We start from the raw sequence: 27,308 nt of genomic DNA, 5'->3' as shown, positions 1-27,308 counted from the left end.
TTACAGGAAAAATAAGGCATTTATTACAGATTGAAACTGATCAGAAGAAAAATCACAGAATTCACAAAATCATTTTTTGTTGGAACTTCTCTTCCTTCCATTGCATTTTGCTGTTAAGAGAAAAGCAGCGTGAGGGTCAGACCACCGTGGCATGCGTTCACATTCCAGCTTTGGAGGCCAGGGACCCAGGACTCCTGGGCATTATTCAAAACCAGATCCGATGATACCAGATACTAGAGCAGCTATGCGAAGCAGCAGCTCGTTGAACAAATCAAAAGGGCGAGAGACACCTGCAGGAGGAAGAACAGGTAACTGGGTCTGGGGAGCAGATACACAGCCCCAGAAAGGAAGCTCAAATCTCTCATAAAGGGAAGAATCAAAGAGACCCCAAGCAGAGGCTTCAACTAGGTGTTGGGCCCCATGTGGGTCTATGAAGGTGTTTGTGGTGTAAGGTCAGGAAGGAAGGAACCAAGCAAAAGCAAAAGAGTAGGCTGGCCACAGCTGCCACCGTGTGCAGGTGTGGGGCTGGAGATCAAGATAGGCCATCCAGCCATTCATCCATTTATCAATTCATCTGTTCAATCAACATGTATGCACTGAGCATTTGCTGGGGGTTACAAAGATCAGTGAGGCATAGTTTTGACCTCAAAAACCTCCCACAACCTAGTGAAGGGGGTGGAAGTAGTTAGAGTACAGCTTGGTAAATGCCAATTCCAGAGACACCTTATGTGCCAGAAACCCGAGGAAAAAGGTTCCTGGAGAGGACATGTAAGGTGAACTTGGAGGATAAAATGGGGCGGGGATACTGTATCTCAGCAGAGCGGGCCCGAGAGTGGAGGTGAGACCCAGACTGGGACCCCGGGAGAACAGTCAGCTGTGTGAGGCTCTCCCATGTGACTTGGGAGACAGAAGCAGCACATAAGGCTGGGGACAGACAGGGAGCACTCTGCGGGTGTGTGGGCAAGGATTGCTGAGGCGCACACTCTGGGGGAGCTCATCCCCATCCTCCAGCACAGCAAGGCCCCGGACTCATTATAAGACGACTCTGATGACAGTGCACAGGTGCCTTTGAGGGGGACAAGACACAGCCACCAAGAAAATGCTGAACATAGCAGGCTAGAGATGCAGCGGGAACTGGAGCCAACAGCGTGAAGAGGACAGAGCTGTGAAACATTTCTGAGGAAGGATTAGCAGACCTCAGTGACCAACTGGGTGAGGTGGGGAGGAGGTCTAAGATGCATCTGCTTCAGGCCTGGGGGACCTTGGAAGATGAGTTGGAGACAGGGGGAACAGTGAGTCTCCGAGGGAAGAATCGCTTTTTGAACGTGGTGTGGAATACCCAGACGGAGGTGTCTGGCAGGCTGCCGTTGATTCGAGCTTGGAGTCCAGGCTGGAGGGACAGTGTGGAGGAGGGGGGGAGAATCCCCAGACGGCTGGGTGTCAAAGCCCTGGGGGTGCTTGGCGTCACCTAGGAGAGGGAAGGCCATGAGCAGAAGGAGAGCTGAGGCTGGAACCCTGGGGAACATCATGGTTTCAGGGGCAGCAGGAAGAAGCTGGTCTGTGAAGAGTAAGAAGTCTTGGCTTGAGAGGGGACCAAATCTCAGAGGTCAGAGGGTTTCAAGAAGGATTGGTCACCCACATCCAATGTGGCCATGAGGTCCAGGAGGAGAAGGGGTGAACATGGGGATAGGATAGCCGTGAAGTGGCTACAGAGCAGGGCGGTGTCGGATGCAGGAGGAGAGACTGCGTGAGGCCCTGGGGAACTAATGCAGATGGTGTTTTTAAAAAGACAGGATGAGAAGAGACCAACGGAGAGTAATGAGAAGCTAGGGATGAACGAGGGGCCAGGAACCCACTCAGCAGTCAATCCTCATTAGTCACAGATGCTGTATTTGTGAATTCGACTACTCACTGCTCACTAACAGTTATTTGAAACCCCAAAATCAGTAGTCATGGTGCTTTCTCATTCATTCTCAGACAGGCACGGAGAAGCAAAACCTTGGAGTCATCCTACCCACACCTTCCCAGCTGAGGTCAAACAAGGCAACGCTTTGCCTCCATGTCTCAGCTCTCCTGCTGTCAACAAGTGTCCTTTTCATGGTCTATTTAGTGTCCCATTTTTTTGCATTTTTGTGCTTTTTGTTGATGATGTCACTGTTTAAAATAGCCCCCAAGTATGGTGCTGTCAAGTGTTTCTAAGTGCAAAAAGGCTGTGATGTGCCTTACAGAGAAAATGTGTATGTTAGAGAAGCTTCATTCAGGCATGAGTTATAGCGCTGTTGGCCATGAGTTCATTGTTAATGAGTCAACAGTATCTATTAAATATGGCTTCTAAACAGAAACACACGTAAAACAAGGTTATATACTAATCGGTTGAGGAAAACGTTGAGAACAGAGGCTCAGAGAACTCTAACCCTCTATTGCCTATATGAGCGATAGTTTAGTATTCACTAATTCAATGTTTGAAGCAACTTTATAGACCATAGCTGCCTCAGATAATAAGAACCAGCTCTACTTGATGCAGCAACTAATAGAGTGTGCTGTGAATGTGAATCAGAGAAAATGTAAATGAATACAACTGCACATAGCCATGTCTCTGCCTCTGGAGTCTCGGTTGGATCTTTTCTGTCTTCTGTGGGGCATCTGGCTCCCTTCAGTAGGGGGGCTGTCATGGGAGACCATGACAAGAAGTTGTCACGAATGAGTCTGACACCTGAAAGTGGAAATCACTCAGAAAGCTGGCAGAGGTGGTGCGGGTTTTAGGGACCAGTCCTTCCACATAGTTGATGATAAGCAGATATGTTGCTAACACTTCCAATCAATTAAAGTCTTTGCCATCTAGCTGGTGACTACATTTCTAGTTTCACCCAATGCATGACAAATGCTTAAACAAATAAGCCTTGAAGTTTTGCCCTCTCATACTATTTTTTAAAATACAGAGATATGAGGAAAACAGGAAGGAAAAGAGAAGAGGCTTTGGAAACAGACAGACATCAAGAGTTCAATTCCAATCCTAACACTATCTCTGCGGGCAGGGGCCTCTAAATGCCTCTGCTTCCTCCTCAATGAAACAGAGAGAACAACAGGAATAAAACCTCATTTGATTGTTCCAAGGTTTATGCAAGAGAATGTATGAGATGGGTCCAAACACAGACCCAGGCATACTTGAGAGCTGTGATGTTCATGGGCACAGAGGCCAGGCATAGAGGGGCATTTAATGAACATTTGTTGAATAAATGGATAAAATCATGAGACTTATTCTTTTCACTATGCCCTTATTGACAAAAGGCCTCAATAGGAACTGCCCCCTTTGCTGCTCTTGGGCATAGTTTAGGAACTTCACACTAATAATCAAGATTGTGACATAAAGAAAAATGCATCACTCACGTGGCTATGGTTTGGGTGCTGAGGGTCTTCTGGCCACTACATAATTGAAAAGTCAGAACTATTCCAGCTACAAAGATAAGAAAGTCTAAGATTCTCAAAGAGATTTTTTCAACATGAGAGTTGGGACCTGATTTTCTACATTTCCTACCTTAGAGCAATAAATAAGAAAAAAATTCAGAGTATTTTATTTAAATATTGCATTTCACTATCTACTCATATATTAAATCATTTTCTGGCAACATGAAAGAATTGTAGAACAGTGTTTAGGGCTCTGGGGATTTCATAACAAATAGCCCAAGTCTCTACCTTCAAAGAGCTCCCCAGTGGAAAAATGTCACTCACAATTTCAAAAGAGTAATTTTGTTTCTGGTCATGCATTCATTCATTCTTTCCTCCCAATCTGATTGATTGTATTCTATACACTGTTCTTAGCCCTGTGAAACGGACAAAGGATATTTTTAATAATTTCATATAGACATATCATTAATAATATTTTTACTTGTTGTAAAACTGCAATAATTAACAAGGAGAATGCATCCTCAAGAAGTTTATGGTCGGCCAGGCATGGTGGCTCATGCCTGTAATCCCAGCACTTTGTGAGGCCAAGGCGGGTGGATCACTTGAGGTCAGGAGTCTGAGACCAGCCTGGCCAACATGGTGAAACCCCATCACTACTAAAAATACAAAAATTAGCTGGGCGTGGTGGTGCACACCTGCAATCCCAGCTACTCGGGAGGCTGAGGCAGGAGAATTGCTTGAACCTGGGAGGTGGAGTTTTCAGTGAGCAGAGGTTGTGCCACTGCACTCCAGCCTGGGCAACAGAGCAAGACTCTGTCTCAAAATAAAAAGGAAGCTTATGGTCTAGTATGAACAAGAAAAAGCAAAAAGTAATAATAAACCCTTGAAGGAATTGCACCCTGAGAGGTTAAGGAACTGGATCACCATTACAGATGGGAGAGCAGGCTCAGAAACACACCCGTGGATTCCAGATCCCATCAGATTTACCGCCTCACTAGACCCACTGTGCCGGCCTTACCAGCCTCATTCTGTGATTTCAGAGAACCCAGCACAGTGTAGAAACCCGCCCTGCTAAAGGTCACGGGAGGGCAGAGACATAACTGGGACTTCAGTCAAATCCAATGTCCAGGTCAGGGCTGCAGCTGTCTTTAAAAATAAATGTTTGAGTGATCAATTTCTTCATAAAAATCAGATGATGAATTTATATTGCAATACACATATGTATACACATCCAACGTTATCATATTACTAATAAACAAAATACAGCCTATCCATTGAGAACTCTATCCTCCCTGCCCCCAACCCGTGATGTTCTGTAAAGAAAAAAAGAAGATATCATTTACATTTATAAAAAAGGAATATGATGCATCTGTTGCTTCATAATGAGTAGATTCTTGATCTCAGTATGGAGCTGGTTTTTATATTTAGAGTTGTGCCATACATTAAAAAGAAAACCTACCATTTGTGTCTTTCATCCAAGAAGGCCTCACTGGTGAATTTCCTTTCTATTTTAGTAAAATGTCAGTTGACTTCTTTCAAATTTCAATGGTTAAAAATTAATTATACCATGCTTAACTGATGTTTTTGGTAAAAGAATTTCAAGAACCCAAAGTGAAGGATTTCATTTGCTTAAAAAATATTTACTGAGTGCTATTTATTGAGTGTGCTGGGCTGTGTGCAGGGCACTGGGGGACAGTGGCAGTTGACGTTCCTTGAGACCTCCTCTTGGGGAGTCTGGTAGTCAGATGGGTGACAGGAAACAACCAATGGCAGTGCCCTGTGATGAGGAACCTACAGAGGCCCAAAAAGGGACATCATGTCTGATTCAGTGGTGGTGGTTTGTGGTGTCAACGTAGACCTCCAAAGGGAAGCAACAACTGAGCTGGGACCTGAACGGTGAGACAGAACCAGTCAGGTGGATGGTCCCAGTAGAGGCAGCAGCCAGAGGAGCTGCAAGTACCTCAGTGTCTCAGAAGCTGAGCGGCCAGGTGAGGCTAGAGATGTGGCCAGACCCAGGTCATGAAGGCCATGGTGAGGTACACTGGGAGTTTGGACTTTATCCTGAAAGCATGCAGTGTTATGCAGACTGTAAAGCCCAGGAACACTCCAGCTTCATTATTAACTTGTGTGTGCACATGTGTGCATGTAAAATACTTATGCATGGAATCGACATCTATAATTCCATCTTGAGATTCCTCTTATGTGTGCCCTTCATGATAGCTGCGTTTGCTCCAATCCCATCCCTAGTAACTGGGAATTTATACACATGTGAAACTCCATGAAGCTCAGTGCCAGTATGATAAACCAGGACTCCGTCTCTAGCTTTCTATAGAGCTGGGGCAGATAGGTTGTTCCTCCTCTTGGCCGAGCGTCTGGCTGTTGCCCACCTCTGCTCAGTCCCACACGTGAAGCAAGCATTAGTTTATATGGGGCAAGGATCAGAGTCTCCTCCGTGTTTCACAATAAACCTGAAGACAGCAAGCAATGTAGACAGTGTGGGATCAGAACCTGAGGCAAGAATACAATCAATAGTTCATTGGTGATGGTAGTGAAGTGATGGACCAATGCCAGAGAAATGTGTGGGAGAAATGAATAAGACTGGACCTCAGTGTACGTTCCAAGAAGACGAAGGATGAAGGGGAGTCAGTGATGCCCTCAAGATTTTTAGCTTGAGCAAATTAGGTGGATGGTAATGCCATCAATTAAGAAAGGGAGCTTGTCAGGAAGCTAGTTGAGTTTCAGGGACACCCAGGATACACAATGGCAGCGCCACCCAATAGGCAGTTGATATCAAGGTCTGGATCTGGACGTAGGGTGTGGTAAGAGACATGTGTTTGGAAATAGTTATGCATCATTGATAGTTAAAGTCAAGCAAGAAGAAGAGATAAAAGAGTAATCTACAGAATAGGGAAAGAATTAAACTAAGATCATACAAATGCTCACCAGTATTTAAAGTATACATCGGCCAGGCGTGGTGGCTCACACTTGTAATCCTAGCACTTTGGGAGGCTGAAGCAGGCAGATCACCTGAGGTCAGGAGTTTGAGACCAGCCTGGCTAACATGGTGAAACCCTATCTCTACTAAAAATACAAATATTAGCTGAGCGTGATGGCAGGAGCCTGTAATCCCAGCTACTAGAGAGGCTGAGGTGGGAAAATCGCTTAAACCCAGGAGGCAGAGGTTGCAGTGAGCTAAGATCATGCCATTGCATTCCAGCATGGGCAACGAGAGCAAAACTCCCTCTGGAAAAATAAATGAATAAAATAATAAATAAAGTACACATCCAGAAAAGGAAGCTAAATGAGATTTCATAGATGTGAGGTGAGGAGGTTGAGGAAGCAACCAGAGACCACAATTGTGTCAAAAAGTTTAGCAGGGAAGGAAGGATGGAGGTAAGGCAGTTGCTTAGATGGATGAGATGGGCCAAAAGAAGGGGCTGTGCCCTTACTGTTTGTTTGCTCCTCAGATGGACAGACTTGATCACATCAGTGGCAACAGATAGAAATGTCATGGGAAAAAGATTGAGGGTGCATGAGATTGAAGAGGCAATTGAGGAGAAGTCTTGGGAAGGAGGTCAGAGAAGCCAAAAAGCAAGGATTTGAATAGCACATTGCAGATATTTGGAGATCGGCAGTTTTAAGGCATTCACTCCACATAGCTTCTATTTCTAAATACACATGTGTGCACCTGCATTTTCTTACCTCAAGGCTGTTACTCAAAGTCAGTATTTATTCTTGCTCTGTGCCAGTGGTTTGGGTACCTTCTGTTTCCAGGAGGCAATACCCTTCTCATGATCTCTAAAGATAGAAAAGGGAAGCATAGGCTCTGTCAGTCACATCAAGATCTGAGACAGCGTGGACAGTGTTACTACAAATTAATGAGAAGGATTGTGACATGCATAACCTGAACCCATCTGCCATGAGAATACCTGAGGGCACGATAACTTCATCTTCCTTATTCCACTCTCTCTCCTTCTCTCTTGTGTGGTGTTACAGCTGGGCCCAGTGCTCATTTCTCCCCACTCTGTATTACTACACGTGATGTCTCAGCTACCATGGATGCCCTCGAGGGCAGGAACTACCACATTTATCTTTCAGTCCTCCATGGGATCTACCCAGTGTCTGTCACACATATTTGTTGAATTAAATTAAATCATCATGTTCAAAGCAGTCTCCAAGACAGCTGCACTTCTGTGTCAATGATAGTCTCCCAGGCCCAATGTGTTTTTAAGATTTTGGCTTAGAAATTTCTTCTGAGATATACAAAAGAATTGGTCACATTAATTTATATCCATATAATATTTTTAGTCCCAAATGGCATTTGTCCAATACAATAATCAGTTTCCAAGATGGCTTCCTGATATTCACACTCCTGGGCAGTCCCTTCCCACATTGGGGCAGGATTGGCCTGTGTGTTTAATAATAGACTATGCAGAAGTGATGATATGTCACTTCCAAGAGTAATTTATAAAAGACTGTGTCTTCTGCCTTCAGTGCTCTTCCTTGCTCATTCTCTCTCTCTCTCTCTCTCTTTCTCTCTCTCTTTCTCTCAAATCATCATCTCTGGGGGGATCCAGCTGTCATGATTTGAAGACATTCAGAAGTCCTATGGAAAGGTCATATGGTGAGAAACTGAAGCCTTTGGTCCACCAGCCTGTGAAGAACTGAGGCTTCCCAACAACATGTGAGTGGGCTTGGAAGTAGCTCCTTCAACCCCAGTCAAGCTTCAGATGAGATCACAGCCCAGTCAACATCTTGTCTGAAACCTTCTGATAGACTCTGAGCCAGAACCACCCAGCTAAGCTTCTCCTGGGTTTTTGACCATCAGAAACTGTGAGATAATAAATATGTGTTGTTTTAAGCTGCCAAATTTTGGGGTAATTTGATACATAGCAATAGATAACCAACACACCCAACTTGATTATTAATCTGATTAATCAGATTTATTTCCAAATATCTTTCGAATATTCCCAACATCAAATCCAAGGACAAATCTTTGCCACCAGTACAGAGATTTAAAAATAAAAAAAGCCATGGATTCTGAAGACAATTCTAAAACAAAAGCTCATAAAAACGTTTCAGCAGTGGTCATGCTGTTATAATAACTGTATGTTCTCCCAAAGTGACAATTTGGATGAGGTATAAAACAGGCATTTAAAAAAAAATCAAGCATCAGGTTATAAGCTCTAGCACTTCAAATAAACTGGAGTATGCCTAATGAAGGTCAGACTTTGAGCTAATTGAAATGTTAATATCTGTGTTATTCATTTTAATGGGGAATGCTGAACATCAGGTGGATTTCACAGCTCTTCTGGGAGGCAACATGAAACAGGCACAGGTTTTAGATTCTGACAAATCTGATTAAAGTCCTACATTGGCAATGTAGCCACAAGCAGATTACAGAAACTCACTAAGCTTCAGTTAGCTCACCTACAAAATGGGAAAGAACATAGTGCTACCTCACAGAATGGTTGTGACACTGAAGAAGAAAATTATGTTAAGCAATTAGTAAAGGGTACACAATTTGCATCTGCCAATTAATGCCATGAGTTCTTACTGTTTTCTTTATCTATATAAGTAGATAACACACCTGGTTGACAGGGCTATCATGAGGACCAAATGAGAAAACTGATCTGTACAGGAGAGGGACAAAATAACTTTGTTTCATCTATTTGGTGAGAGGTTTGGTTGAGTATGGCAAAAAGAAGATCATTAGACACATTGTATGCCTCTATCAAAATATCTCATGTACGCCATAAATATATATACCTCCTATGTACCCATAAAAATTAAATTTTTTAGTTTAAAAACAGAAGATTATTAGAGTTCATGCTACTTTTGAAATGCTCCACAGAGTGTCAGAAAAAAAAAAAAAATGGTGAATGCTTATTTCCTGAGCCAGATTTGATATTTTGATTCTTGGTAACTTTTAAGTCAGTTAGTGCCTCAAGGCTACCTTTTTAATGATTTGCAAAGCAAGTTTATAAATTACTATTCATTTTTTACTTAAAATATTTTGTATTTCAGAGATTTAACCCCTATGAAACAGGAAACAGCTATGAAATAGGATTTCTCAGGAGTCCAGATTGATCAGAAAGGGTCTGGTGGCACAGCAGGAAAGAAACCACTTACCAAGTGACCGATCATAAAATTGTTCACTTATGGACTCATCTGGAATGAGACCTGTAACATAGTAATGATCATAAGACTCCTCTCACTACTCCAGAATGTTCTATGACTTTATTATTAACGCCACAAATATGCTTCTTAAGCAAAGAAGCAGTGAGAGATCACCATTGAGTTTTATTGCCGTCAGCACTAATAGGAAAAATGCCTCCTAAATCATAGAACACTAACCCAACCCACTTTGTATTAAAAGCCACACAAGAAAAGAAAGAAGGAGAGCCCTTCGTCCCTGAACCAAGACATTCAAAGAGATGATCAGATCTAGTTGTATGGCTGAAAGATGATAGAATTCAGCCTGTTTACTTCTGATCCTCCCAGCTACACATTCTTAAGGGGAAAACCAACACTGGCTCCGTTTACTTGGCAGAGATGTTGGGGCCATCAAATGGAATTATCTATGGAAAAGCTCTGTTGTGAATACAAAGGAATATCTAAGTGAATAGTTGTATCATTATTACCTCGTGATAAAAAATAAGCAAAAGCAAAACAAAATGTTAATTTTCTATGGCTGTAATTGTTGCAAGATTACATACATATGTATTTCTAGTTTTAAATAACTCACTAGCAAAGAGTTGTAATATGGAGTTATTTTTTAAAAAAAGATAAAAAGAACAGATCTTAACTTACCAAATAGATAATTGTTTCTCCATTTATGAGATCCCAACATGTCCCCAAAAATCATCTAAAGAAATTCAGGCATCGGGACGTGTCAGCACATGAAAGAAAGAAAAAGGAAAGACACTGAAAAATGTAAATGTCATCTGGAAGACTCTGATATATGTTATATAATCCATTTTTAATGAAATAGGCAATACGTTATATTAAATAACTTCATATGGTATCAAACATATAAGTCTAAAAAAGCACATGGGGAAGAGCAATCTACGTGAAGTTTAAATTACCCACAGATCTTTCCCCCAGACTGAGAATGTACTCCCAAACATTGCCAACCTCCAGAAAAGCAAAACCCTGTTACACAGACTTGCACATAGACTAAGTTTAGGTCAAATTTTAGAGTTTTCTCTGTACAAAGTCACCGTAATATGTTCAGTAGGAAAAGGTGTCCGCAAGAAGTTTTCATGAAACCACTAGAAGTCCATGCAATCATCACAAAGTAAAGTGGTTGCTTGGCTCACAGTCTTTCTACCAAGAGTCTTGGTAGGCTGTCCTCCCCGTCCTGAACAGGCAGGTAATCTCTTGGCCTCCATCACACTAATTGGACCAGGAAGGGACACATACCAAGACAGTTTAAGAGAGAAAGAGCATTCTTTTCAACAGATAGTGCTGATACTACCAGATATGCACATGCAAAAGAATGAAGTCGAACCCCTTCCTCACATCATATGCAAAAATCAAGTTAACACAGATCATAGACCTAATGTAAGACTACAGAAACAACAAAACAAAAAATAAACCGGACTTCATCAAAATTTAATTTTGCTCTTCAAAGGGCACTATCAAGAAAGTAAAAGACAACCCACAGAGGGGGAGAAAATATTTCAAAATAACTAAATAAAAAGACAAATAGTGCAATTAAATCATAGGCAAGGATTTGAATAGACATTTCTTCAAAGAAGATGTGTAATGGCCAATCATTACTCATTAGAAAAATGTAAATTAAAACCACAATGAGAGCTAGGCACAGTGGCTCATGCCTGTAATCCCAGCACTTTGGGAGGCGAGGCAGGCAGACCAGCTGAGACCAGGAGTTGGAGACCAGGCAGGCCAACATGGTGAAACCCAGTCTCTACTAAAAATACAAAAATTAGCCGTGCATGGTGGCACACACGGGTAGTCCCAGCTTCTTGGGAAGCTGAGGCACTACAATTGCTTGAACCCAGGAGACAGAGGTTATAGTGAGCCGAGATTGTCTCACTCCAGACTGAGTGACAGAGTGAGACTCTGTCAACAACAACAAAAACAAACTACAATGAGATACCACGTCACACTCTAGAATGGCTAAAATAAAAAAGACAGAACCAACAAGTATTGACAAAAATGTATAGAAACTGAAATCCTCATACATTACTGGTGGGAATGTAAAATGGTACAGCTACTATGGAAATAATGTGGCAGTTACTCAAAAAGTTAAACGTAAAGTCACTATGCGGTCATTAAACATAGAATTACTATATGATCCAGGGATTCTGTTTCCAAGAGAATTAAACACATGTGTACACAAAAACTTGCACATGAATGCTTCTAGCATCATTATCTATGATAGCCAAAAAGGGAGAAATAAACCAAATATCGATCAGTGAATGAATGGATCAATCAAATGTGGCTCTGTAAAATGGAACAATACAAAGGAATGAAGCACTGATGCATGCTACGACATGGATAAACCTCTAGAACATTATGCTAAGTGAAACAAGTTAGTCACAAAAGAACACAGGCTGTATGATTCCATTTGTATGAAATGATCAGAGTGGACAAATCCATAGACACACAAAGTAGATTAGTGGTTGCCAGGTGTTGGGAGGAATGAGGAATAGAGAATGACTGTTATTGGGGTCTCTCTTCCACGGGATGAAAGTGTTCTGGATTTAAATGGTGGCGGCAGTTGCGAATATACTAAAAACCACTGAACTGTACACATTAAAAGGGTGAATTCTATGGTATATAAATTATATCTCCACCAAAATGTATTTTTAAAGGGCGGTATCAAAACATCACATTGTACACAAGTAAATATATAAAATTTAAAATAAATTAATAATAAAGTTATATGTATAAAAGAACAAAAAGAGGGGACACCTAAGCCAGGCCAATAGAGGGAATGCCGAGAGGTTTCTCTAACTGGCAACAGAGAGATGCCTCCTTTCCCTCCTAAGTACAGAGGACATAAGTCTGGAGTAGCTTGAAGCTTTACTTCCTGCTGCAAGGAGAAAGCCTCTCTGCAGTAAGGGTGGGCGTGGAGTGTGGGAAACACAGTGACAGAGAGAGAGAGAGAGAGAGAGAGAGACAGAGAGACAGAGACAGAGACAGACAGAGAGACAGAGACAGACAGAGGGGAAGGAGGAGAAGATGGAGGAGGCAGAGAAGGAAGGAGAAGGAGAGGGAGAGGGAAGAGGAAAGGGAGGAAGGGAGAGAGAGAGAAGGGAATGAGGGGGAGGAGGAAGAGGGAGGGGCAGAGGGGAGGGGAGGCCTGGAGAGAAAGGGAAGGAGAAGAATGTGGCACATACAGGACTGAAGGACTCTAACTAGAGTTGTCCCTGAAGCCAACTTCTCTCCTTCCTTTCTGGGAATGTGATCCAGGGAATTACCTCTTTTTGGCTTAGACTACTTCTAGTTGAATATCTATGTTTTGAAATGAAAGGCAGTAAATAAATTAAATGCCCCTCACCCCTCCCCTGAGCTCAGAATTCCTGTCATTATTCTTCCTCAGTTTCTCTCTCTTAGACTATTTTGGGTCTCGTGTCTGAAACCCTAGCTGACTTCATCCTATCCGCTCCAAATCAGAAGGATTTGTCTAAAGTCAAGCTCACTTATTAGAAACTGAAGAAAGAAGAAGAGAGCTCCAACCTACAACTGTACTACACTGCACCATTTCGGCATCATACTCCTGACGGCGCCTGTACCAGTACAAGGTTGAGTGAGTGCTTATGCACCATAAGGAAAGCTTTTCTCCTCTACACGTTTCTCTTTCGGGATTGAAAAAGAAATAATAAAAATTACCAATAATTCACCTATCTATTTAGTTAATGATAGGAGAATATTTGCAAATTTAGAAATTTATTTTCTCAATTTTTTATTGTTACTATACTTTTTAAAATTATGTCATGGAAAGTCCAAATATTTTATATTCAGGGCTTTCATTATGTCCTTACCAGACTTACTCTAAGTCCTTATTAGTCGTAATTTGGATTTTGGGGCTTATTTGCCATGGCTTCTGTTTTTCTTTACCTTATATTCCTTACTCTGGAAATTCTTCTACATTCTCTATATGTTTTTCAAGTGATCTTTATTTCTATTACTCTGGGAGTTTTTTTCAGTTTTATTTCTTCTATTTCTTCCTTCCAACAATAATTTATTTGTTCTATGACTAAATGTATCCTAGTCTAATGTCTTTCATATTTATAATATCACCATTTCTTTCACTGAAAATGATTACCAGCTGTTCTCTCATTTCTTCTCTGTTTCATGCAAGAAATTCATTTCAGAGTTTCCAGGAATTACTTACGTCTCTATCTGCTTTCTTCTCTTCTTTTGAATTGTAGAATTTTTTAATTTGAGAATTTTTAAAAATAAATTTGCTCAAAAATGTTTATGATCACCTAACCTTTAACAACAAGCAACCTGGGAGTTTATTCTAAGATCTAGTTTTTTACAAGGGCTAACTTAATATCTGAGTCTTCTTAGAAAACTTGGAATTGGAAGAAAAGAGAGTGGTCTTCACTATGCAATTAGAAAGCTGCAACAGATTTGTAGGCTTTGCAAACAATCAGAACCCACTTTCCAAATCAGGGGTGGAAGCGGCGTTAACTTAGCTGGCCATTTACTAAATTCATTTTATGTTAAAGGTCATAAAATGAACCAGAATCCATTTCTCTCAACATTCACTACTAAGCCCTAGACCCAGTTAGCATTCTCTTTCACCTCTTATTTATTTCATATTTACTCCATATTTATTCTTACCTAGTTGCAATCTATTCATCATCCGATTCTGTTACCCTCCTCTGCTCCCAACACACACACACTTAAAACCCTTTCATAGCCCCTGTGCCTTTAGGATAGAGCCAGTCATCCTCGACAAGACCCTCAAAGTCCATCTTGACTGCTAATGTTCCTCCAGCCCCACCTTGTGCCTGTCTCCCCATGTTTTTCTCATTCCTGTTGTAATGGAGTTCTGTCCATTTCAACCCACCAACTTTCCTGGCAATTCAGGGTACCCCACCTGATTTCCCCTATGCTTGAAATACCCTTCCCCCTCCACACTCTGCCCTGTTTGTTCTGACTTCTACCCGCCTTCCAGTTCTTGGCTGGAAGGTCAGTTCCTGGGGGAAGCTGTCTGCTCCCCAGGTGACATGCATTCCTCTCACTATGTGGCCCCCAGTGCCTGCCTGATAGTCAAGGTACTTCCTGCTTAGTGGGCACCTTTCCCCAAGACGTGTCTATAAACTCCACAAAGGCTAGCACTGTGCTTGTCTTCCTCCCCACTGTCTTTTTTCTCATATGAACCACAAATCAAGACTAACAAAAGACTTGTGAAGTGATAAGCTTGGTCCTTGTCATTTCTGGTTAGCTGGGCCACAGTGTATGAGTGTGTTACAGCAGAATGTATTTGACTTCCTAAATATTTCAATAGGGTCTAAGAAAGGAGGCCCATGGTACTCGCCCCAGCACTGAGAAAAGAAGGTTCTTCAACTATGGCTCCAGGACAAGTTCAGAGATCACCTGGGAGTTGACCTTCAAAAGTTGCCAGTGTGAACGGGATCAATCAATAAGGCCGTGCGCAACTGAACGTTTTGTGGAGAAAGTCCTAATAAACTGTGTGAAGTCCTCTTTGTACCAATAAGGCCATCCTCTGCGATAGGAGTGTCTCAGTCATTAGCTTCATTACTTTCTAATTCTAAAATGTACCTCCAGACAAAATAGGTAAGGCAGGAGTATATTAATTATATGGGAAAATTAACTTTTATGTGTAATTCTTGAAGTAGAAATTTTATATTTTAATGTAATTTTCACTACAGAGTTAAATCTTGAAAAACTGAACAAAAATATAAAAAGGAAAGAAAGATTATGTTTGACAGAATCGTCCACATAATGTTGGAAATATTTAAAAAATATCTGTCAATAATATTATCCTATTACACATGAACAAATAATATGTCATGTTTTTATCCCTAGTTTAAAGTGAAGAGATGGCCTCTTCTTATCATAATCTTGTCCATTTCTTCCCCAGTTTTCTTGCATTTATACAACAAGTATTTAGTGGGCTGTGTCAAACATTGTGCTGCATCAAACATTGTCCTAGGCTGACAAAAACAAACATTCCCTGCCCTCATGAGACATACAGTCTAGTAAGGAAAGCAGCCAATAATTGGACACTTATATAATATAATTTCAAGGAAAAAATATATATATTATTAATATTACAGTATTATTGCAAATCACTTTCAATGCAATTGAGGAGAAATAAGGGTCCTGCCATCCATTGAGTATCCCAGTGCCAGGCCAGATCCTTCATGTCCATCAGCTTACCAGATTCTCTCAACAACCTATAAGGTGGTCTTTATGACTGCTAGCACTTAACAGATGAAGAAGCCGTGGATCGTGAGCGTTAAATGAAAGTCAAGTATCCTGACCTGGACTGCAGAGCTGAGAAATAGTTTTGAACCCTGGCCCAACAAAAATGTCCTTCTTGATTGCACTAAACCACAGCGCCAGCGAGCCACATACCTAGATCTGAAACTTTAAAGGTTTGCTAATTGTTACTTGAAGGCCATTTCCCCAATCCCAGGGAAATCAAGTGTGTGTGCGTGTATGTGTGTGTGTGCATGTGTGTGTGTGTGTGTGTGACAGAGAGAGAGAGAGAAAGAGAGAGAACATACAAGAGTGAAAGAATAAGCTGGGAGAAATAGGGGATGTGGACAATGAGGCTGTAGGTGTCCAAGAGAGAATCCCACTGTGTCAGCAGAGTTCTGCGTCCCCAAGCCCAGGTGATGACCCAGCTACCCAGCAAACCACTCTGTTTTTCACAAACCCACACAGACCCTAAGAGGTGCGGTCTGGGAGGAAACAAGGCCCCAGTCATACCTCTTCGCTGCTGTAAGACTCGGATGTGGAGGAGGACCAGCTGCAGCGAGCATGCACGCCCTGCACCTGCTGGGCAGATACCTTCACGGTGCTTCTGCAAACAGCTGTGGGCTGGAAAAGACAAAGTGGTGAGTTCTCTCTTCAGCTGCTTGTGGAAAGGGATAGCCTCCATCAAGTAAATCAGTAAATAAATGTCAGGTTTGATGAAATGACAAAGAAAAACTTCACAGAGGCATTTTATTTTTTCAAAATGAAAATTCCTCAAGACCAAAGCAGAAACAAATGGAATATTTAAACATCTCTTTGCTGTTTGACCCATTACAAGTCTCAAGGAAAAGCAGACATTTCCCCCATGAGTACTGACTGGGCTGCCCTGAGTCAATTTTCATTCGGACAAAAAGAAATGATGAAGAACCCCACAGGACTTCACTCTCTTCTTCTTTGCCCTCAGATTTCATTAGAAATAGAAGCTTGCGACACTTTGGTATGAGTCCTTTGTAAAACAGAGTCACAGTGAGTAGTTTCATGAAACAAATAACAAATCAAACAATCCTCTTTTAAGTAACAAAACCCAAGAGCTTGAACCTCAGAATGCAAACACTTTGGAAAGCAAATTTTGGACTGCTGGCGTTGGCCTGTTCAGATGGGATTATTGCCCATGGGTGTTGACTAAGTGTCTGTGGAGACTAAAGCTATTCCACCTTGGATGCCAATCTGCCATACTGACTTCTGATTAACCAGTTTCTGGGAATCCCTCTAAGATTTCCACTTTCATGTGCATACCGTAAATCCTGGCCTTGGGTCAAATTCCCTAAAGTATGTAAGCCCTGGATCTGGGAGGTAATGGCACAGGGATCCACTGTCTCACTTCCACCCAAGACATGGGTTCTGTTTGTAAGTCCCTATGAAGTGTTTTTTGTTTGTTTGTTTGTTTGTTTGCTTTTCTGAGAAACTGGATTTGGGAGCCTCTTTCTTCAGCCTCTCAGCTCCCTTGGCCTTTGGGGTTAGGTTTGCGTGGACCTGCTCACCGTGGAACAGTGCTGTACACATTCTGGTCATGAGAGACACGAAAACGAACATGCCATGTTCCTGATCTCACTGAACCTGAACTAGTAGGGAAGACAGATGTCATTCAACAGTCAATGGCAAAAGAATGTGACATGTGCCAGGAAGAGTCAATGTTTCGTAATCCTTTGTAAGAGAATTTTAAGTGTGTCTGGGATTTGTCTCTGGTGTTGTATTCACTTTACCTGATACAAATTCATCCTCGTGTTAAAAAGCAGGAAACTGAGGCACCAGGGATAAAGTAATTTGTCAGGATCACTCAGGATCTCAGACTCCACAGCTCAATGCTCAGCCAGGGAGTAACACTTCTCCCACCAGGGGACACCGTGTCCACATGTTAGCAGTGTGGCCAGATGCTAGCCAGGCAGCGACCGAGTTCTTTGTGTGACTCCAGGTCATGGAAGAAGTAAGGCTTTTCCTTTTGTTGGTTTCTGGGACTGGTCTCCTCCCACTTACCACATAGTAGTCCCTCTGGAAGGCACATGTAGCGGGATCTTCTCCAGAATCCTTCCTGCATGTAGTCTCCCGGATGCTGAACTCTAAATTCATGACCAAGTTGCTCTCATCTAGGACCTCAACCTTCACGAAAATAAAGTATCAGAGTGTCATCAATGCATTTCTGAAGTTTATGATGCTATAAACCATTCTTTCTACCCCATGAGAAAAAAATTACAGAATCGTCCACCATGAAAGCAATAAATTATCTTAGCAATCACCTAGTTCCATGCCTTTCTTCTGCAGACCAGAGAGGAAAAGTGACTTAACAAAGTCGTACAATAGTTCAGTGACAAAAATGGAAGCAGAATGTAGGTGTTCTAACTCCAAGGCCAGTATTGCTTCTAACACTTTACAGTGACAATTGATCCTCACTATTTGTGGATTCCATATTGGCAAACTCACCCACTCACTAAAATTTATTTGTAACCCCCAAATCAACACTAGTAGCACTTAACTTTGGCAATCATCTAGGGACAAATGCAGAATGACAAAAATCTTCAGTCACCCAACGTGCATGTCACCAACAGAAGCCGAACAAGGAGACATTCTTCCTTCTTGTTTCAACTCTCATATTGAAAACAGGTGTGCTTTTTATGGTCTATTTAGTGGCTTCTTTTGCATTTTTGTGCTTTTTGTTAGTAGCTTTAGTGTTTAAGATGGCCCCCAAGCCTGCTGTGGAAGAACCCACTAGTGTTCCAAAGCACAAGGCTGTGATGCACCTGACATGGAAAATATGTGAGTAAGGTAAGCTTTGTTCAGGCAGGAGTCACAGTGCTGTTGGTCATGAGTTCAATGTTAATGAATCAACAATATATATTAATTTAAGCATCTTTAAGCAGGAACTCACAAAAACAAGGTTAGTATTGATGGGTTGATGAAAATGTTGTGACCCAAGGCTCACAGGAACCAAACCTTCTGTTTCCCCTAGGAGCAATGATTCTGTGTTTGCTAATTCACTGTTAATGGTGATTTTATAGAACATAACTACTACAAGTAAGGAGAATCAACTGTACATATTTCTAAGTGTCATTTTCCTAAAAGACTACTCCATAATTTTTTAATAATTCCTGAAATAAATAATTAAGCAACAAGTGCTCTCTGCAGTACAGACCATTCTCCAGCCCCAGCGTCCTGCTTGAGCAGTTCTGATATGTGAATGAATTTAAATGTTTTTATTCTCCTTTCCACAAAGAAAAATAATCTAAACTCTGTGACAAATCTGGGGAGTTCTGATGTCACAAAGTTCTGTGACTTCTTGAGTACTCATTGTGTGTTCAGCACCAGAGGCAGAGCAGGGAAGATGCCACATGGCTTAAATTCCAGAGGAGGTGCCACACGGTGGACACATCAAAGAAAACTATACAAGATCATCCCAGATAGTTATGGGGCTATCAAGAAAAACAACAACATGGCAATGGGGGTGAGGGAAGGAAGCAGCTGTTTTAGAGAAAATGCCAGAAAAGTCCTCCCAAGGAAGGCAAATTTAAACTGAGCCTTGAAGGATGGGAAGAAGCTCATCCTGTGAATAGAAAGCAGAGCCAATGCCCTGGGGACTCTTGTGGCTGGAACAACCTGACCAAGGCAGGAACCATACACTGTGACTTTGGAGAGATGGAGCGTGTCAGGTATGGTCTTGGAGCCCATGGGAAGGTGTTTAGATTTCATTCTCACTGCAGCGAGATGCTATCACAGGGTTTTAAGAGCAGCACCTGAATCGCCGTGGCTGCTGCAAGGTAAACAGATTGGGGCAGGAACAAGGGGCAGCAGGAAGCCAGTGGGGAGCCCGCCACGGTCCAGTACCTGACAACACCCCCAGGATCCAAGTCACTTCTTCCCTCTTAGTTTTTGAACCCACCTTGCAGCAAATTGAAGTCAGCAACACATTGAACTTACCGCCCAGGGAGGAGAGAGATGGAGGCAGCGCTCTTTCTGTGAGAGCAAGAACTACTTACAAGTAGGGAATAATAGGCACATGCAGAACATTTTGTGTTGGAAAAAAAGTGGCAAAACTCCAAGCTTAGGATGGGGATCTTTATGTCTCCTAACATAGGACACATAATGAGTGCTGATAAAAGTGGAATTTTCTGAAAACAAGTACAAATAAAAACTCAACATCACCATTAATTACTACCTCATATATTTATAATTTTAATATATTGAACGTTAAATCTGTGTCTCATTAAAAAATTAAAAACTAAAAACCTCTCCCATTAACCGAAGTCCATTGTTTGGGGCCCTCCACTGCAGCGTGTGCTTCAGCAATTCACCTAAAAGCAATCTGATGGAAGCAACTGGCAACACAAAAGCTTAGCTGAAAAGACGAAAATGTGGGTTTTTTGGGGGTACAGATCATTTTATTGAGCTATGAGATAACTTTGCAATCTCTTTTGCATCTTGAAGGGGTCTTTCAAGAATAGGGAGAAACATCTAACATTTTTGCTGTTTCATTTGAACTCACTCTCTGCCAGTAAATTTCTATTCTGTGTAATTCAAGAAATGTGGGACAGCCTAAATGCTCAACAATAAGAAGTCAACTCATTGTGTTTTTGATTTGCATTTCTCTGATGGACAGAGATGATGAGCATTCTTTCATGTGTCTTTTGGCTGCATAAATGTCTTCTTTTGAGAAGTGTCTGTTCATATCCTTCGCCCACTTGTTGATGGGATTTTTCGTTTTTTTCTTGTAAATTTGTTTGAGTTCATTGTAGATTCTGGATATTAGCCCTTTGTCAGATGAGTAGATTGCAAAAATTTTCTCCCATTCTGTAGGTTGCCTGTTCATTCTGATGGTAGTTTCTTTTGCCGTGCAGAAGCTCTTTAGTTTAATTAGATCCCATTTGTCAATTGGGGAGGGGGGAGGGATAGCATTAGGAGATATACCTAATGTTAAATGACAAGTTAATGGGTGCAGCACACCAACATGGCACATGTATATATATGTAACAAACCTGCACATTGTGCACATGTACCCTAAAACTTAAAGTATAATAAAAAAAACTTACCAAGATACTCATAAAATAAAATAATTCATTTCCAAAAAAAAAAAAAAGTCAACTGGAGAAAATTAAAAACCCAGCATTATTGCTGAAATAAATTATGGGAATTTACAATCAGTATTATAGTATGGTCCTATTTTTCTTTAAAAATACATTGTTTACCTTCATATGAATAAAAAAACTCCAAAAGGATATCCTCTCATGGGTGATACAGTGTTTCTCAGATAAATGGATAATGAATGTTATTTTTTATTTTCCCTTTCTTGTATTTTTTGACTTTTTGTAATGATTACATTTTGGTTTTTATTTTTAAAAGAAATACAAATATATAAAAATAAAAGACCCATAGCAATTCCATTTGACAATTGTAATGGTTAATTTTATATTGTCAACTTGACTGAACCATGGTGCCCAGATATTTGGTCAACATTATTCTGAATGTTTCTGTGAAGCTATTCTTTGAATGGGATTAATATTTAAATCAGTGGACTTTGAGTAAAGCAGATGACCCTCCATTATGTGGGTGGACCTCATCGAATCAGTTGAAGGCCCTAATAGAATAAAGACAGAAATCTTCCCATCAGAAAGGAATTCTGCCAGCAGACTGCCTTTGGATTTAAAGTGTAAGTTATCCCTGAATCTCCAGCCTGTTGGCCTACCTCATCAGATTTTCCTTTTTCCTTTTGGACTTGCTAGCCTTTGAAATTGCATGAGGAAATTCCTTATAATAAATCTCTCTCTCTCTCTCTCAATGTCTCTCTCTCTCTCATATATTCATATGCATCCATTTATATATGTATGCATGTCATATTGGTTCTGTTTCTCTGGAGAACCCTCACTAATAGGGCATCACTGGTCACTTAGGTTTTTCAAATGAATCCCTTATTAATGGACAAAAAGTAAAGATCAGAAATGGCTAGCTGAGAATAATTTAGAAAGCCAAAAATCAAAAAATGCAAAGAGGTTGAAAGGTAAAATGGACACACAAATAAGGCATGGAGACCTCAAGGATCCCAAACCTCCATGGCTTTGCCTCCAAATGTACCTCAAATCTATCTTCTCCCTGCATTTTCCCTGCCCTGACTTGAGACCCCACACCAGCATCTCACCATGCTCAGTTTCTCCCCTCACACCCCACTCCACACAGCAGCTAGAGAGATTGCAATGGACTGTTTGTCCCCCTGCCCCAATCCGTATATTGAAACTCTAATCCCTGATGTGATATTTGGAGGCTGGGCCTTTGGGAGGTTATTAGGTCTTCAAGGTAGAGCGCTTATAAGTGGGATTAGCAGTGAGGAGCACCTCTGCCCGGCCGCCCCGTCTGGGATGTGAGGAGCGCCTCTGCCCAGCCGCCCCGTCTGGGAAGAAGTGAGGAGTGCCTCTGCCTGGCCGCCCCGTCTGGGAAGAAGTGAGGAGCTTCTCTGCCCGGCCACCCCGTCTGGAAAGTGAGGAGCACCTCTGCTAGGCCGCCGCGTCCGGGAAGTGAGGAGAGCCTCTGCCTGGCTGCCACCCCGTCTAGGAAGTGAGGAGCGTCTCTGCCCGGCCGCCCCGTCTGGGAAGTGAGGAGCGCCTCTGCCCGGCCGCCCCGTCCGGGAAGTGAGGAGCGCCTCTGCCCCGCCGCCCCGTCTGGGATGTGGGGAGCGCCTCTGCCCAGCCGCCCTGTCTGGGAGGTCTACCACGGAGGCCAGACGCAATGTAGGGGCTGGACGTGGTGGCTCATGCCTGTAGTCCCAGCACTCTGGGAGGCCGAGGCGGGTTGATCACTTGAGGCTAGGAGTTCGAGACCAGCCTGGCCAACATGGCGAAACATATGAAAAATACAACAGACAAACCAACCAACCAACCCAGCGACAACAAAACAGGTCTACCCTGGAGTCATACTCTAATTTTTTCTATTTTCCTCCCTTTCTGATCCTTTATCCGACTTTCCTTTTCTTCCTCTTCCTTCTCCTTCTTCTTTGTTAAATAGAGGATTGAGTTATTATCATTGATCCATACAAAGTCCCTCTCTCATTTATTTTCTTTAATTCTCACCCCCCATTTCTATTCCCCATCTTCCCATGTGCAACCTTCCTAATATGTTTGATATGCATCTTTTTGTTTGTATGTATTTTTAGAAAATGTTTATTGTTTTGTGTGCAAAAAAAATTAATAAAAAAACGTGGGATTAGCATCCTTATAAGAAGAGGCTGGAGAGTTAGCTAGCTCTCTTTCTGCCATGTGAGGATACAACAGGAAATCAGCAGTCTGCAGCCCAGAAGAGGGCCCTCACCAGAACCAGACCATGCTGGCATCCTCATCCTGGATCTCAGCCTCCTGAACTCTGAGAAATAAATTGGTGTTGTTTATGCACCACCTAGATCATGGTTTGTTATGTGTTCATGGCACTTTGTTACGGTGGCCCAAGCTAAGCAGAGATGTTTTGCAAATGCAAGTGTCCCTAGGGGCTACCCATTGCCCTTAACACAGACCTCAAACTCCTCAAAATCACGACCTAGGCGTGTCCCACTCATGCCCACCTCTCTGACCTCTCTGCATTCCCACCTTTCTCTCCCAGGCTCACTTGGCTCTAGCCAGCCTCCCTCTCAAGGTCTTTTATCCTTCAGGGCCCTCCCACTGACTCTGCCAGTTCACCCCAATATTCCTCAAAAGGTCTTTCCATGGTGGGAACTTCTTGTCACTGGAGTGAGTCTTAGCTCAAAGATGCAATATCAGAGGACACTGTTGTCCCATCTGACTGCTGCCTCAGGCAAGGCCTATCATGTCAACCTGCTTACCCTCCCCTATGGTACTCTCCACTATTGGAAATTAATTTGGTTTATTTAACCGTGTCTTCTTCCTCTTCCCCTTTCTTCCCCTTCCCCTCCCTCCCCATCTCCTTTCCCTCTCTTTCCCTGGTAGAAACTGCTCCCTATGAAACCACAGCCCAACTTGTCCTCTTTGCTTCCCCCTGCCCAGCACAGGGCCAGTGCCCACCTTTCCTTTCTCTGCTCGTGTCTACTGAGGGAACAGTCCAAGTGAGCCTAATGTCAAGGTTGGAGCAAGAAAACCGTCAGTGCTAAAGTCATGTGATTTTTTTCCTTTCTCATCCTTTTTCAAATTTGGAGCCCAGGAGGTGAGTAACTTGAAATCAATTACAAGAATATTTTATCTAGGTCTGTTGGTAATACCCAGTGGTTCTTCACCCAGGCCACACATTAGAATGAGCAGGAGAACATTTAAGAATATGAGTCCCACCCTCAGAGACTGGGATTTAAGGAGTCGACCATCCCTCCTGGACATCAGAAATATTTAAAGCTCCCGTGCGATGATGATGTGCAGTCTTAGTAGAGAATCACTGCGCTTGGTAAGCAAACCTGGGGGCAAAGCAGAAAGGCCCAACCCTTCTCCCTACAATGATTGAACCATACCCCCAAATACTCATGACTAAACCACTTATTTGCTTTGAACATATTCTTAGAAGTGAAACTATGCAGTTGAAAGTTTTAAATATTTACTAATTTAACGTTTAACATGCTAGTAAATATGTTTAACACATATTTCCAACTTGCTTTTCAAATACAATTTTACAAAATTACAAACTCTCGAGAAGTAGTTGTGATGTTTTTTTACCCTGTTATTCTTTTACCTTGTTATTCTTCTTTTTCACATTGCTATTTTAATTCTGCACTTTTTTTCTATCAGAGAGGTTGAATCCTTTTCCAAATCTTTCTTAGTCTTTTGTATTTCCTCTTTTGTGAATTGTTTGTAACCCCAGTGCTAGTGATCTATTCACTCAACTCTCTCCTGAGGGCTTTGCCTTTTAGTGTATCCCTCATGTCTGCTGGGGTAGAGAGAATTGGTATATTTGGAGCCATCTATAGGGTGTTTATAGAAGACATGGTTAATACACACAACATAAATCAAAATATGAAACACTCCCAATAAGAAAAAATATCACCAGGAGAGATCAAAGGAAGAGAATCTCCCTTCCAGTGGGAGAAGAAATAGAGTTCTCAACAAGAGGGCACAGTGACTGTAGCTTGACCAATGAATTTGAATAATCAGAAAAGGCTAGGGAGAGGCAAGAATAGGCAGACCTCCAGGTAAAGGAGCCGTATACCTGAGGTGGAGAGGCAACATTTTTCATGTGCTCATCAAGAGTCACACACATCACATATAATTGTATCTATTTTTAGGTGCATGTGTGTCTGGGCTCAAGTCTGGGTGACCATACCAAGATGGTGCATGAGCCAGAACACGCCCTGGTGGCTGTGCCTCACAATAGCTCATCTCCGCAGGCCAGATTTCCATGGTGTCAGTAATTGGTTCTCTTGGGATCTATCCTCATGCTCTTATTCATCTAATAAACTGCCAACTTTCTTCTGTAGTGAGCAATAGCTAAATCAAAAGTAAATTTAAACTGTTCATCTGCAGGGTTGGCAACAAGACCCCGATTCCACACCACCACAAGTGGATTTCATTAAATGCCAATGGAAACTGGCATTTGAAATACAATACAAGGAAGGAAAGGGGGTTCTGTATTCTGATCCAGGAGCAGCTCAACCTTTGGTGTGGCACCTGACCAGTGCCTCCACACCACAACATCCAGAGCAAGTGACCCCACTCTGGCCATGATTCTGGAATGGCACCTAAAAAAAGCATAGCCTGTAGTCTTCATGAACTATAATCAAACTAGAAAAGAAAACTGGGTCCTTTTGATTCATTTCCCTTGAAATTTGGAAAACAGAAACTAGGAGCCAGTTTCTGAAGATCAAGCTGAATATGTTGTATTTGGAGACTAGAACTAGGAAACCATGAGCCATGTGCTCCACAGAGTAGCAGAGGGAACAAGCTAAGAGTCAGTCCAGGAGAGATGGGAGAAGGCAGCAGGCAGACAGAGAGAAAGCAATGCCCGCCGGGCGCGGTGGCTCAGGCCTGTAATCCCAGCACTTTGGGAGGCCGAGGCGGGTGGATCCCGAGGTCAGGAGATCGAGACCATCCTGGCTAACACGGTGAAACCCCGTCTCTACTAAAAATACAAAAAAATTAGCCGGGCGTGGTGACAGGCACCTGTAGTCCCAGCTACTCGGGAGGCTGAGGCAGGAGAATGGCGTGAACCCGGGAGTCGGAGCTTGCAGTGAGCCGAGATCGCGTCACTGCACTCTAGCCGGGTTGACAGAGCGAGACTCCGTCTCAAAAAAAAAAAAAAAAAAAAAAAAAAAAAAGAAAGCAATGCCCATCTGGCCTCTGCTGCCTGGACCTTCAGCTGTGTCTTCATTCTCATTCCCATGCTGCCTGGCTATACAGAGCCTTCATTCCTAAGACGTGCAACTTTATAGAACCTCTCTACCTCCCACCTTCACCTAAATTTGCTTGAAAATACGTTCATTCCTACCTCCAAATGAGCCCCATGCAGATGATAATAAGGCAGTGAAATTACCTGGGGAACAGGAAGAAGGGAGATGACTTGCTGCTTATGTTTCTCATTTCCTTTGAAGGATATTTTTACATTTCTTTCCTTGCATATCACAGACTTAGTCATTGGAAGCCCAAGTGATTACTCTTTCTTTAGCTCCCAAAGCTAAGAGGAAACAGACTATTACCAAATTGACAAGGAAAGGTGGATTTCTTTGGCTCAAAAGCCAGATTATTTCCAGTAAGTATTAGGAGCAGAACTGCTGAATTTGAAAGGAGGCTCATTTCCAATAAATGAGAAGTTCTTAATAAAACACCTCAGAAAGAATCATGAGGACTTCAAGTACAAAAGCAGGATGCAGGGAACCAGAAGACAGGGTTAGAGAGGAGAATACAGCAGAAGAATCAATCATCAAAAGTGGTTTGGATAGCCTCATGACAAAAATTGTAATTAAATCCTTTCTCTGTCAAAGAAAAGAGACAGTATGAAAGAGATGACTAGCTACTATCATTTTTAAACTGGAGAAAATTTCTTAAAAGTATATCCAATGAACTGACAAAAGGCAGACAGCATTGGAAGAAGGAGCAGAGAAGATTACATTGTACACTTACTCTTTTTAATGAGCTTCTGAATGCCCGAAACAGATACGGACTCAGTGACTGGGAATTCACTTTTGCCACAGAGGAACTGAGGGCATCCCTTAAGGAGGATGGATTGTAGTCGTACACTGGGAAACCTGGACATGCAAGCACATGGGGCAAAGTGAGACAAGATACAGGTGCCAGCGTGGCTCTGCATCATCCAGAGCAGGTGGCCAGGTTGGTGAATACCTTACCTGAGCAAGACCAGTAGTTCATTCCAAGAGCAAACATAATCAATATCTTCATCATCGTCGTCATCTTCTCCATTCTGGAAATCATGATTGTAATTGAGAGAGAGTGTCTCTCTATGTGTTTGGGGATGACAATTCTTCCTAAGAGGAGCTGTCTTTATCAAACACT

At 42.2% G+C, this 27,308-nt stretch overlaps 1 protein-coding gene across 1 annotated transcript; it reads right to left on the bottom strand.

Annotated features, from left to right (window-relative positions):
- Positions 1 to 27,308, bottom strand: SPP2 (secreted phosphoprotein 2). Its single transcript, XM_055287877.1, has 8 exons — positions 27,143 to 27,308; positions 26,919 to 27,043; positions 17,872 to 17,994; positions 16,351 to 16,461; positions 10,219 to 10,273; positions 9,538 to 9,588; positions 7,108 to 7,203; positions 1 to 290 (listed from the first exon to the last, which is right to left on the bottom strand). The coding sequence occupies exons 1-7, from the start codon at positions 27,225 to 27,227 to the stop codon at positions 7,118 to 7,120; spliced, it is 636 nt and encodes a 211-aa protein (XP_055143852.1). The 5' UTR covers positions 27,228 to 27,308; the 3' UTR covers positions 1 to 290; positions 7,108 to 7,117.

This window comes from Symphalangus syndactylus, chromosome 8 (genome assembly GCF_028878055.3).
Source record: "Symphalangus syndactylus isolate Jambi chromosome 8, NHGRI_mSymSyn1-v2.1_pri, whole genome shotgun sequence".
NCBI classification, from domain to species: domain Eukaryota; kingdom Metazoa; phylum Chordata; class Mammalia; order Primates; family Hylobatidae; genus Symphalangus; species Symphalangus syndactylus.
Note: the sequence above shows the minus strand (reverse complement) of the source record. Positions and strands in the feature narration are given on the sequence as shown.

Coding starts and splice junctions, on each gene's coding strand:
- SPP2 (XM_055287877.1), bottom strand. CDS start 27,227: ATGATTTCCAGAATGGAGAAGATGACGACGATGATGAAGATATTGATT. Junction 9,589..10,218: donor GAGAAACAATTATCTATTTG/GTAAGTTAAGAT, acceptor ACTATGTTACAG/GTCTCATTCCAGATGAGTCC. Junction 7,204..9,537: donor ATTTTATGATCGGTCACTTG/GTAAGTGGTTTC, acceptor TTCTATCTTTAG/AGATCATGAGAAGGGTATTG.